General features: G+C 36.4%; 1 protein-coding gene across 1 annotated transcript in view; it reads left to right on the forward strand.

The window, feature by feature from the left end:
* The window catches only part of pth1r (parathyroid hormone 1 receptor), a 105,234-nt gene that overhangs the window by 60,620 nt on the left and 29,952 nt on the right, over positions 1-14,662 (forward strand). Inside the window, exons 3-4 of the mRNA XM_073854806.1 lie at positions 7,881-7,991; positions 10,983-11,107. Coding sequence (XP_073710907.1) covers positions 7,881-7,991; positions 10,983-11,107 — 236 coding nt within the window. The remainder of the gene's footprint in view (positions 1-7,880; positions 7,992-10,982; positions 11,108-14,662) is intronic.

Consider the following 14,662-nt stretch of genomic DNA (forward strand, 5'->3'; position numbering starts at 1 on the left):
GCATACCCCGGTTCCCCCTCCGCCTCGTATCGTTAATGGGGAGACCACTTATTCGGTTAACCGTATTCTGGACTCCAGACGGAGGGGACGCGGATTTCAGTACTTGGTGGATTGGGAAGGTTACGGTCCGGAGGAGAGAAGGTGGGTTCCTGCTCGGGACATACTGGATCACCGCCTTATTGATGAGTTCAATCAACAGGTAAAGCAGGCTGGGAACGCCGAGGGGCGTTCCTAGGGGGGAGGGTACTGTCACGGTAGGAAAATCCATTGTTTTCCTCCGTGTCATGTTTGTATGTGTGTGTTGTTCACTTACCCTGCCATGTGCTCGTTAGAGCGATCCCTTTCACCTGTGTGTTGATTGTCTCGCTCCAGCTGTTCATCATTACATCATCTCCATAAGAACTCACCTGACTTTCTGTTCCCTGCCAGATTCTATTGTTTGCTCAGTCTCCGTGTTGCTTGGTTGTTCCCTGTGCTTTGGATTACGTGTTTCAGTTGGATGTGTATTGTCGTCGTCGTCTTCGTGTGGATGTTCCGTGTCAGCCTGGATTTCACCACTGTTCACCACTCCACCAACGTCGCACTCAAAACACCAACTTCCACCGTAGTCATCGTCACCATTGCCAACCACAACACCGGACTGGATTACTTCCGCATTTGACTTTGAATACTCTCTCTTTGTTTATATTTAATAAACATTGTTTCATTTTTACACCTGCGTTTGCTTCCGTCTTTACAAGTCATTACAGATACTGTATGGGAAATATCCACCTTTTTCTCGATTGCGGAAGTAAGTGATGTGACGTATTTCCTTTCCGGTGCGAGACATCCGGTTCAATAGCAAGCCGGTAGAAAACAATGTAGTGGGAGCACGCATAAAACATGATTTAAACAGTTAAAATTTACTACACCTGCCATGTATGAACCAGTGTGAGGATGAAATTAAGAAGTGGCTTGATATATGAAGATATATTTAATCATTTCTTGTTGTTGATCGGAGGTGACGGGTCTTCAATGCGCAAATATAAAAGCACAGAGACATACCAGTGTCTTTACAATGGTAAAGTCAGTCGAGTGTTTGTACATGAAATTTACCAAGACGTTGTGTTTTTAACTTTTTAGGGGCTGGTTCAAAATATCACAACTGTCCCTCTAGTGTGAAGTTTTTTTTAAACTGCAATTTTTAATGGACTTGTTTTTGGCGATACGTCAAGCTTCATGCGGTCCGACACAGTCAGCAGTATCTTTCTCATTCAACACATTGTAAATTATTTGAACAAACCGTAATAAACATATTAATTTACTACATGTATTGAGTATTGAGTATGAGTCGGTTTACTTACGCACTAGGTGGAGACATGAGCTTATGAAATTATTTGCTTACTTTTTAAAATATTTGCTTTTCATTTAGAACATAACAAAAGTAAACACATTACGAACTATTATAAACATTAACCAAGCAGATTATGTCGTATATATTCTGTACTGTAATTGCATTTTTGTAATAATATATAGTAGCAGAATAAATAAATCTGCTAAATCATCATATTTTTATCAGCATATTATCAGTTGTTTTTAAACAATTTTTGTATTTGTTGTTTACTGGCAGTTTCTATGAAGGGTTTTACTAGATGGATTTTTGAATACAGATCATGAGTGCATGTGCGCCACATACACATACAGTTCTTGTGCATGGATTATGGTTAAAACAAATGTTTTGTAGAGATTTACTGTGTTTGTATTATCTATTATTAGGAACCCCTAACTGCACAAATTATTTCGGTCTTCTTGGATTTCATAATAAACATTAAACAGCCAGTCAAAACGGCACACTTGTGTCCTTCACAATAGACTACCATTAGCTTTAGTGGCTCACCGGAAGTCATAAACAGGAAAGCTCAAAGATGGCGGCGCCCACATTTAGGTCAAGAAACAGGTGGATACGTTAAAATTTACCTTTATGACAGACAAAATTTTGTATTGCTTTTAATTGAAAAGTTATACTACTTGACATCTTGAGAGTCATTTTTTAAAGACCCTGCCTGTGAAAATTAAAGCCTGTCCATCACAGACCCTGCCCTTAAAAATGAAAGCTAATCTGTTTTTGTACAGTCTGAGATTGCTGGTTCTTGTTGTTTTGCATTATTGTAAAATTTCTCAGGGTGTTTTGAAGAAGGTCACACCTGCGTCTCTCTCAGCATGTTATCAAGTGCAAATTCCTGCAGCAGTTTTAGCATCTGTCAGCCTCTTGACTGCTCTTAAAATGTGCATTACCTGCATTTGTGCTACCTGCTCGTCACTATATTGTATTGCCAAGGACATTTCTGGCTGTATTTCAGTAAATGCATGTCATAGTCCATTATTCAGATTTCCCACAGAATCAGCAATGTAAACAGGTCTATTTTCAAGTTCATGACCAAAAGGAAAACAGCCGCCCGCTACATCCCTCAACCTGGCTGAATTAGAAAAGACATTTTTGGCCTCCGCTTTGCACCTCGCCCCTCACCAATCCTTTGTGGGACCACCCTTGCTTTTTCTGTGCTGTCGTTTTTGTGGCACCGTCCACCGATCGTTTAGCCAACTATTAATAGACCTTTGGATCGGTTGTGCGTATTTGAGATTGTTTGCTCAGCTAGAATAGTCGGTTTAGCTATTCTAGTACAGGCGGCGAAGCCTAACCTCAAGTCAAGGTTCTGCCTCAGTGCTCGCTTAACTGCAAAGCTCTCTTATGTGTGTTATTATTGCACGTTTGTGCTTCGGTTAGGACCAAGTCTCCATGGCGGGGCACGAACAAGGTTCTCTTTGAGAGAGACACTGAGGTTTCAGCCTTGGTCGCATAGAGATGGGATGTGGCTTCCATAAGCCTTGAGTCTCTGTGCCTTGTGTGTGAAAATAGCCTGACGCTCAAACTTTGTGGTCTGGGTGTAAAATAACTTATAAAAAGCTTTCATATATCAACCCCCCCTGTGCAATTCAGATCAGGCGTCCTGAATATTATGTGAGAAGGGGGCAAGAAGATAAATATTATTCAGCAACCCCAAATGACATCATCAATACCGCAACCCCATCTGATACGATGGTAGCGTCCTCATAACCTTGGAATTCGGGAAATTATATATGTGGTTATTTTGTGCAGAGTTATATTTAAGTATCTGAGGTGGTCTGTGGGCTAATCGAAAACCCCCGCATTTGGCCATTGTTATGTTGGAAATGTGAAACACACGCGGTACTCCCTCCAGGACAAGCGTCCTGCAAAACAGGCCTGTTTTCAAAAAGTCCTTTAATTAGATTCACAAAAAGTGACAAGCTGGTCTCCAGGCATATAAAACGTGCTCCGTCACATCCTTTGATTTTCCCACTGAAAATCTTTAATTACAGGCATATGAAAATAATGGATATGCAGTAAAGCCATACGCTGTTGAGTTTTATCCTTAACTAGTTATTTGCGGCAAGTTAGAGGCAGCTGGTTTCAATAACAGCGAGTGGAAGCAAAGCCAGAAATGCTTGCTTTGCCAAGAAACTGTGGAAAAAGGGCATTTCTCAGCTTTTATCAGAGGTCTGGATCCTAGACTCAAATCTTTTATATTCAAAAGCCTTTACAAATATTTTTTTCAGACTCGTCACTCAAACCTTTGGCATTGAATAATACAGTAGGCTCAGATAGTTATTTGTCAAGATAGGCATTTGCAGTATTTTTCATAAAAAAAATATCGTAGGTGGTCTAGAGTGGATCTTGACCTCTGCTTCAATTTGCGCGTTTTTATTTTTTTAAAGAACTGGCTGACATGAACCTACCTCGTGTTACTTACCCAAGAAGAAATGCTGCTTGAGTTCTTTTTACTCTTCAAAAGTATAAAGTCATGTTGCTTCATAATCAAAGAAAAATGTATAAGCCATTCAGTAAATGTTCTGATGTATAAAATCTACCAATCTTGTAGTTCAAACAGGTGCAGAGATGAAAATACACTAATAGGTGTAGAGGTTAATGTCTATAATTATATGCACAATTTACCCTCAACCTAACACTAATTAGTCAACCCACACTTAATCTGTGCGTTTTTATCAGATTTTTATACAAATTTTAATTAAAGTGTAGAGTTTTGCAGCTCTGTGCATTTATGCAAGAGGCTCATATATAAGCTAGTTCATTTAGTCTATTATGAATCTGTGTTTTTCAGCCATGAAATGAACAGAATGCAGTTTAATATTAAGTACATTTATTATAGATACATATTGCTGTATGATTTTTTTTGTTGCACTGGCCAATAAGCCAGCTGTCATAAAGCTGCAGGTTTATATTTATATCCAATTTGTGTTCACACACAAATAGTTTTCTCCATAAGCACAAGTTTCCAATAATGTGTGTGTGGGGAGTCCACAGTACGTAGTCGTGTGTTCAACATGTAAAAACATTTTTACTTTAGATGATGTTTTTTAGGGTAATGTTTATTCCTTTGTGTCCTTTATGCGTTTTAATGAGAAAATCCGAGTGTATCTTTAGGGTATGTAAAGAAAGATGTGTTTATCGTGTTATTGGCGTCTTGATAGATCTGGTTCCCTTCTGTAACTTTATGAAACCTCATTAAAAATAAAAAACCTCTTCTAACTGTGTCGTAAGCATAACATGGAATACCTAGAGAGTTTAAATACAAAATCAATACAGTTTATGCTTGTTTTTAGGGTTATTTATGAAGGCACACATAGTGCATATTGCATTCTTGGTGTTACATGATATTACATATAGGGGCGGTTTTCAGGACAGGAATTAGACTAGTCCTAGACTAACATAAATGTAAGAACTGTCCAAACTGAAAACATCTTGCACTGACATATTTTAACCCGTTAATTGGCGCTGTCCCGTGAGCGGGAAACCTACGTTTATTTCAATATTTTCTATGTAAATGTTTATCTATCACGACAAACTATATATTGTTGGAAAAGTCTAAGAATGTAGTTTTCATATTTCAAAACCTTTTAGCAGTAATAATAATGCAGTAACTGTAATTTATTCATTTGTGACACAAGTATGCAGCAAACCTCAAAGTAAACCAGCACAAACCTCAGTTTTTTGACAATTTTATGTATTAAAAATTATACTATATTGCATTTTTATTTATTACAAATAAATGTAAACTGCTTTAAAAAAAATAATATTTTCACCTCTAGACACTTCCCTAAAAAACGTTGAAGTGTCTTCTTTAAAACCAAAAATTACCAAAATTAAAACCAAAATTATGCTTCTAGACCAAAAAAAAAAAAAAATGCCAGAGTTATATTAATTTAAAGGTGTATATCATCTTTTCACCAACCCCCAGGGGCGCCGCTAGCAATTTTGGGCCCTATGAAAGAATAGCGGGTCAGGCCCCCACCATACCCATTTCGCACCAAACATACAATCCAACCTACTGTAGCTATTCAAAATCTTTGTCTGTAATTTAATAATACTGAACTATTTATTTTGCTATTGTTATGACCACAATTATCAGTATTTATAGACACCTACAATGTCTGCAGCTAAGATAATTTATTTTGCAATGTAGATTTAATTGAAAAATACAGTACATTAATCAAATATTCAAAGAAAATGCAACGTTCTTAAAGATTAAAGATAAATGTGACCATGCATGTGAAAACCCAGCTGAAGTATTTCTTTGTGATTTACTGTTTTCCACATAAATGCATCCTACATAATGTAAAGAACATTTTGTGAAAATATAAACTTGATATCTTTAATATTGACTGAGTAATGTCATGTCAGCGATTGAAATCATAGTAAAATTAATGCTTGAAATTAAACTGTGATGCTTTTTATCTCACAATAAGATTTAAGACTTTAGTCTGATTTTCACAGACAGTCTCAGTGACATACTTGAGCTGTTACACACACCAATAACATTGTAACATTTAAAAATGTTGAACAACAACAATGCATCTTTTCTATACAGTTACCTTATGCCTCAAATAAGACTGGGTCAAAAATGCTTGACCAAAGCCTGTATTATAATTATTAAAATTATTTATAAGGTAAAGAACAAGTTTCACACACCAGCAGCTTCAGTAAAGCAAAAATAACGACAGATCATTGAAACTGTGAACTTAAGAAAACAGCTATACCGTTAATAAATTATTCTTCCGACTGTTTATTAATCAACGGGACTCTAAAATGAAATGAATGACAACTATAACAGATTACGACATAGATTTCCATTTATTTCTTAAACCTGTTTTGCAAGGTGAGAAGCTTTAATATACATAACTGGACTAGTTTAGCCTTAGTTGCATTTCAGTTTTATCACAATCAACTCGATTCACGACTGCATAAAAATCCTTCCTTGGCATATTGCGTTACAAAACATTGAAGTGTGTAACCGATCGCATTTCTAGTTTATGTTAATTAGCTTATACGGGCTACGTTAATTAAAACAGCTTATAAGGGCTGACTTCGCGTTAGAATCATAACACAAAACAGGGAACGTAAATCACCTTGTTTATTTTAAACTGAGGTGAACAGAGCGAAGACTTTACAGTGGAAAGAAAACTGCATTGTATTGCTCCAGCATCACATTGTGTAAACTGCATTTATAGTAGCTAAGGAAGTGCACATATGCAGATATCATAGCAAATAGCAGTAAATACACACACCTTGTTCTCTTGTGAAGTTCACGCGCACTGTGAGACCGTGGATTGAAGACTGCGCTAACACGCAGAGTAAAGACGGGGCGGAGCTAAGAGGGCTCAGCTTAAGGGGGTTGCGTTTGCGGCACAGTCCTTGGCTGGGGCCCTCAAAAGTTCATGGGCCCTTAGAATCGTCCTAACTTTTCCCCCCTTTACTGCGCCCCTGCCAACCCCCCACTCAAAAAGGGCTGCGCCAGTTAAAGGGTTAAAATACATCAGTCCCCTCTGTTTGCCTTAAAAATGCACACGAGTAATGTTTTTAGTAAGGCATGTTTGTTAAAACTAATTATTTTTCCTAATTAAACTAATGCCAAGTCCTGGTTTAAGCGTATCCCTGTCTAGGAAACCACCCCGTTATCTGTATCACATTGATATTACATAAGCCTTACAAAATATTTGTGAGTATAAACTTTAAAATGTAACAATAACTCTGCCATTGTAGCAACTTTTGACATGAGGTCAAAGAAATAAAAAACAATATTGATTCGCTTACAACATAAGTGGGAGGGTTTGGGGCGCACAGTCCTGCGCCCCAGGACGGATCCGAAACCTTTTTACTGACCTACATAGACACTCGTTAAGAGTGCGCTCCAGACACACAAACATGACACACACACACAACAAACTCAGTTTTGATTTTTGATTTTTTTTTAATAAATGATAACATGACTAACAGTGAAATAGTTATATTAAACAATTTTATTTTGTATTAATTTGCATTATATATTTAACTTTTTGTAACATGTTAAAGTAGCTTTTTTCTCTGGCCATCTTTAGGAAGGTGGCGCCCCAGCATCCCCTACTGACCAGCCGCCATTGTTCGTTTGACTAGTGTGATCGCTCTGTACCGCACCCGCTTGCAGAGCGGATTGCAAGCGTGCATGCTTCTGTGGGGGGGTAGGGAGGGGGGATAATCGCGTTGGGGAATGGTTTGGTTTGGATAATGCGAGTGGCCCTAAGATGACACTGGATTCAAGGACATACAGTTTACTATTACAGTTTTTCCACTCTCTTTTCTGTCTGTAATAATATAGAGAATTGAGATTGTATGTCAGTTTTGGGGATGTTACTGTCAAGCTTCTTTTGTCCCCTGGCTCTGTCGTGATATTGTGGGGAGTTTATAATGTACTGGTGCCATGGGTAGGTGGGTTGTTATGGAGGACTAAAGTTCACTCTCTAAATGTCGATCCTGTTTCATGATGTAGAGGGTTACTGCCTCCCGGAGTGGGACGGAATTGTCTGCTGGCCCGAGGGAGCTCCTGGAAGAACGGTGTCCACTTCCTGCCCAGACTACATCTATGACTTCAACCATAAAGGTAAGACTGCAGCCGCTGGTTAAATGACACACGCCTGCAGCACACGACTGACATCGTCAGCACTGGATGACCTCCAGAACGCAGAGAGGGAGCAGAGCTACAAGGCACTTTCAAAATAATTTGTATTCTCTGCTTTTTTCCTCTCACATTATTGTCAACATTTTCCATTTTGCTAATGCTACAGCTTGGACTTGTCATATTGTTTAAATTCAATAAAGCATGTCGCACATTTTTTTTGAGGAAATCACTGTAAAAATGACCACTTTAAAAGTAATATTAATCAGGTCATTACAGGGTTTCCCGCGGAAAATGTGTTAGTTAAGTTGGTAGGGTTTACCGCCTGGGGGGGGTGCTTCTTTGTGCGATAGACTACAAACTCTGTTCTACATTTAACAATTATTTATTAAATACTAAATATAAAATATAAATCGTATTAACAAAAATTAAAGCCATTTTATTACAAGTCATAACAGTTCTGTCCTCTAATGAATTCTTCCATTCTTATTTAATCCACAATATACACACATTCATACTTTATCTTATACTGTATGCTATATTTGTTGTTTCTGTTTGCTTGACTGTCAGTCACTGCAGCAATAGCGTTACATGGCAAATAATCTAAATTTCATTTTTAAATTAAAATGGCAAAATTCACCTAAAGTTAGGTAGTTTGCATCTCTGGGTTTGCTCATTATCTGTATTTTTTTTTAATATAAGGACACATTTTCTGTAAAATAGCTTTGAAACAATATGCCTTCATGTGTAAAGCACTACACAAATGCTCAAACATAGTGAACATAAACTCCTGCCTTCTTTAATTTAATTGGTTGGAATGCTTCTCAGCTCTGTATTGTGATTGGCTTGACCTGGGAGTCGTTTACTGCAGCAACTTTCATTTTGATTGGTCAACATTTTGACACTGATGTGCGCTGTTAGATCCCTGCACTAAGCAGCTTTTTTTTTACTTTTTTTTGGGAAGACTTAGTTAAGGCGGGAGGTTCCCCAGCTTAGGCGGGCCGCCCGAACTGCAAAGTGCTGCGGGAAACCCTTACATTAGTATTATTAGCCCTGGTGAGTAAATGCGGTGCATGCTCCAAAACGCTACAGCAATGTCCAATTCAAGAACGATCTGACTATTTTCAATGAACCTGAATCGTTTCTAAAAACAGAAATTTTATTAACTATAAATAATGTTAAAATGATTATATTCATTCTCGCTGCCATAGCAGTTTCAAAGGACACAAACAAACATTTGCACAGTTTTTAAAGTGTAACATATTTTTTCCAATGTCCGATGTCTTTTGTATTTATTGTGAATGTCTTAAAGGGAACATATCATGAAAATCTGACTTTTTTCATGTTTTAGTGCTATAATTGGGTCCTCAGTGCTTCTATCAACCTAGAAAATGTGAAAAAGAACAACCCAGTAACTTAGTTTTGGTAAACCATTCTCTGCAAGCACGTGAAAAAATAGGTCTTTGAAATGTGACTCCCCTTGTGATGTCAGAAGGGGATAATACCACCCCTTAATCTGCAACATCCAACCACAGCACTGCCATTTAGTGCAGAAATCAGCTCATTTGCATTTTAAAGGACACACCTAAAACAGCACATTTTTGCTCACACCTACAAAGTGGCAATTTTAACATGTTATAATAAATTATCTATATGGTATTTTGAGCTAGAACTTCACATATACTCTGGGGACACCAAATACCTATTTGACAGTTTTTTGAACAAATGTTATTGTTAACACATTTTGTTTCACTTTATATTTTGAATAGCGCAATTCCAAACAAGCACCGATGAGAGTTGAAATATCTGCGGGTGATTTACTACAAAGGCGCAATTAAAAAAACAATAATGCACAATAATGACACAGGCACATTTCCATAATGACCATTGCAATCTACTAAGAGTAGTGCAAATGAGTACAGGGTCGCAAATAAGCTGAGCTGATGCTCCACAGTTGCAGGTGATTTACTAACACCTGATGCACTTGAGTTCAGCACCAAGGACATTGCAGAAAAAATGTGTGGAGTGTAAAATTCTAGCTAACAAAGTAAAAGCACACTAAGAAGAAGCGGAGGACAAAAGATGAAGGGTTACAAGAAGTTTTGAAACACCTGATGTGACTTCTCATCGTGCCTCCTCTTTTCTCCAGCAAATTAAACATAGCATGGCTTGCCAAACAATATTTTTGAAAAATATGTTCCTCTGGCAAACTAAATTTAAATACTCTCCTCCAATTAATGTTGTGTCTGAAGGAAAACTTCTACAAATGCATATGCTATAAGGTCAGTAGCAAAAATAACACCTTTTCAGAGCTTATCCACTGCATGTCTTCAGTAAGTCTAGTCAGTCGTTAATTTAACGCCAAAATGAAATGTCTGCATCCACTATTCCACTAAAATGCTTTCATACTGTAGCCATTTCAAAGCAAATGTATACATTTTGAGACTAATAATATAGGGCTAAAAGCCTTAAACATTTAGTTTTATTTTTGTTATACAGTATTGCTCTGCCTGACCACCAACACTCTTTATAATGCAAAAATAGCATATTGCATCACCTTACCTTCCATTAAAAGTTACAGGTTTTGTTAAGATTAACACTGTGTGTCTTTTAAAAGTACCATCCTGGCAACAAAAGCTTGGATTTACTCATGACTGCATTTAAGCAAATTGTTTGAGGTTTCCAAAGAAAAACATGTTCGAAATCAATGAATTACACCGGCTAGAGACCCTCATGTGACATAAAAGGACTAATTGGAGACCTTAAATGAACCTGTGCATGTATACTACATTAGTTGTTGTTATTACACAATTCTTTAATCAATTATTCATCTGTAAGTGCATCACTATTGAATGCTGACAGCAGCTAACACCATTGGTTCTATTGACTGTAACTCTTTTATGTAATTTCTGAAAAATCAATGTATGAATAACCTAAGCGAAGAAATGTTAAAGGATGTTTGTTGTGTATTTTTAGGACATGCCTACCGTCGCTGTGATCTTAATGGATCCTGGGAATTGGCTTCCAATAACAACAGAACTTGGGCTAATTACAGCGAGTGTGCCAAATTCCTTACACATTACAACCCAAACCCAGAAAGGGTAAGACCTCTGACCTTTGCATCTGTTAAGTTACTGTTTTTATGTAGTTGCTGTTAGTCACTAAACTCTGAAATATGTACACTCTAAAAAAAAGGATTATTTTCAACCCAGCAATGGGGCAAAAGGGACAATCCCAGCCGTTAGGCATGGGCTGGTATAAAATTCTGGTATGATAACCTTTAGCAAAAAATACCACGGTTTCACGGTGTTGCGGTATTGACATTGCAACACTAAAATGTGTTATTTTCAAATGCCAGGTAAAAAAAGCCTTTAAATTATAGTAATATGCTTTCAAAAAATCTATAATATTTTCGAATTATATATTAAATGTAAACATCAAATCAATCACATGACTTAATGATTTAAGGAATTTTGTATAAACACAGCTCATACCTTGGAGACGGTATCACAGAACATTTTAGTGGCTTTGAAACCTCGCTATACCTTGAAACCGGTAACCGGCCCATGTCTAGTTTAAACAACCCAGCATTTTGGCTGAAACAACCCTTTTTGACCCAACCTTGTATCCACTGATATTTTAGGTATGTAATATGATGAGTCAGATCACTTGTGTGGACACAGTTAATCAGTTATTGGGTGACAATAATATTTATGAGTCACACGGCAGAGTTTTAGTTCCTTTGTTTATTCCCAATATTTAGTCATAGCTTCAGTTTAAATGCATAAATAAGTATTTTTAAAAAATGGTTCATACAGTAACTTTGTCTGTCATAATGACAAGTCTAATAAATATTAGACATCTTACAAAACCTTTGCTTTGTGTTGAATTTTAATATCACTGTAAAAGTTAAAAGATTAGTCTTTCCAAAGGTTAGATGTATTCAAACTATTTTTGGTTTCTCTTCTTTTTTTAAAGTTTGTTTTTACAACCTGTTATAAATAAAACAAAAACTAAATTACTACAGGCTGGATTTAAACTCGGGTCGACCACATTTGTTTGACTTCTATTGATGTTATGATTAAAGTCCTTAGTTTTATTTAGTTTTGTTTAGGCTTGTTTTTCATCTGTGTGCTGTTCATTTTGGTGTGGACTGGCAGAAAGTCAATTGAGCTGCGTGCAGAACTATTTACCATTTAGATGAGGAATGCACATATGCTGTATCCTCAGAAATGCCAACCTAGTCACATGGATTATTTCTTTGAAGTCAGAATTGAATATAATCAATAAAATAAGCAGAATCAGTGTGGTTCACCAAAGCTTGTAATGGAGATCTACAGTTCGCTTCTTACATGACGAGTTCGAGATTTGACCCTGCATGGTTTCCCAAAAGCTTCAACATGCAGGAAACACTGATTTATTCATTGTATAAACAAGAATTAAAAACGAATTTCTAGTATTTCACATTGTTATGGTGCCTTGTTATATTTACTTGGTTTAAAAGGTTGATTAAGACGAAATCTTAAATTAGAGATGGATCCAACGGGGTATATGAACAAAATCCTATTACATTTATACCTTTGGTAGACACTTTGTTTCCAAAGTGACTCACAGTGCATTACAAGTACAATTTATTGTGTTGCCTGAAGATCAAACACATGAACTTTTGCACTGCTAATGTTATACTCTGCCAAGTGAGCTACAGGAGCATATCACAAACTATGATATATTTCTTTACCTATTTCAGTAAATTAAGTACTTTATAAGTTAAAGAAACTTCAGCTGCATTATATGATAATTCATAATTAAAATTAAAATAAAAATGCATGTTTTTATGTATAGCAGTTCTGCCCAGTGATAGTCATGCACATACAGTAAATTACCACAGTATAAATGGCATAGTAAATGCAAAAAAAGGTAGCACTTTATTTAACAGTATGTGTACTTACCTTGTACCTTGTAGTACTTACAGATAAATGTGTGGTACTTACTTTTGAGTATCTACATGGTAATTAAATGGTATCATTACTGTACTTACCAGTGGTACATACTTGGTAGTTATTATGTAACTCTAGAGAAGTACTGGGTAATACCAGACACATACTAATAGTGTAGGTATACTGTAACTAACAAGAAGCAGTACTGTAATTACAAATGAATGTACAATATAAGTATTTAGTACTTACAGGCAAGTGTGAGTTAATGACAGGTACTTATAGTGTATATATAACACTATAATGCAACAATTTATTTTACAATCCTGTTTCCATGCAGTTACTATGGACGTACTAGTGCATAGCCAGTAGTTAATGCGTACGGTATTTAATGCTTGGGTTTAAAGGGGAATACTAAAGGACAAAGATACAGAGTACAAAAAAGGGACACATCAGTAATGTTTGTATTAGTTATCATATACGTACACTATAAGTGCCTTTCATTAACTTACACTTGCCTGCATATATCACACACTTACCGTGTACTGTATATACAATTTGTAAGGACAGTGATGTTCTCATTAGTTACAGTATACATAAACTATATGTCCCGGTCATTAACCTACACTAGCCTGTATGTATTACACAGATACCGTGTACATACAATTTGTAAGTACAGTGTTTCTCGTTTGTTACAGTATACATACACCATAAGTACCTGTCATTAACCCACACTTGCCTGTAAGTACTAAATACTTATATTGTACATTCATTTGTAAGTACAGTAGTGTTTAGTTACAGTATAGCTACAATATAAGTATGTATCTGATATTACCTATTATAGTAACATAATAACTACCAAGTATGTACCGCTGGTAAGTACAGTAATGATACCATTTAAATATCATGTAGATACTCAAAAGTAAGTACCACACATTTATCTGTAAGTACAACATATTTACCATATATGTACAAGGTAAGTACACATACTGTAAAATAAAGTACAAATAAAATATCAGTTTATATATCAGTTATATACTATCATATTCTTCAGTCTTACTACAAAACATTTTGATTGTGTACCACACAACTTTACATGAATAGGCAGAAATGAGGAAATTTTAGCATTATGTAAAATCTTGATGAAGTGGATCTTAAAGCAATTTCCTGATTTAAACCTTTCAAAGCAAGCGTAGTTTGTCACACCGAATCAGTTCAAACTGTTGCTGCTACACGCGTCACACATATCATCTCATTGATTCATTGAATAACAGGCCAGAGGTGCACGTACATTTGCAGAACTCGATATGATTGCAAATGAATTTGAGTGCATGCTTTGATCCTTTCAAAACTTTTCTGTCTCAGATGTAAAGTATCCATAATATATAATAATGCTTTTCAAACTTGCTGCTCAGTAGTTTGGTTTCTGAGAGTACAAGAATTTTTGTTTAAATATTCATGTCAGATTATTTCCTTAACTTGGTAGCTTAAATATAAAAATGTATATTTTAGTGTCCCGTGTTTGCTTCCCGACCTTGCATTTAAGGAACACCCAAAAGGCACTTCTATATTTAAATAATCAATTTAAATAAAATGCTTTGCATCACAGCAACGGGTGGCACAAGCTGAAAAACAGTTTGGTCGTCGCCCTGTACGCTGAATGACAACAGCTTGCAAATCTCTTGTTTTCTGAGCACAGGATCATCCTGAATTGCACGGTGC

Source organism: Misgurnus anguillicaudatus, chromosome 2 (assembly GCF_027580225.2).
Source record: "Misgurnus anguillicaudatus chromosome 2, ASM2758022v2, whole genome shotgun sequence".
Lineage (NCBI taxonomy): Eukaryota > Metazoa > Chordata > Actinopteri > Cypriniformes > Cobitidae > Misgurnus > Misgurnus anguillicaudatus.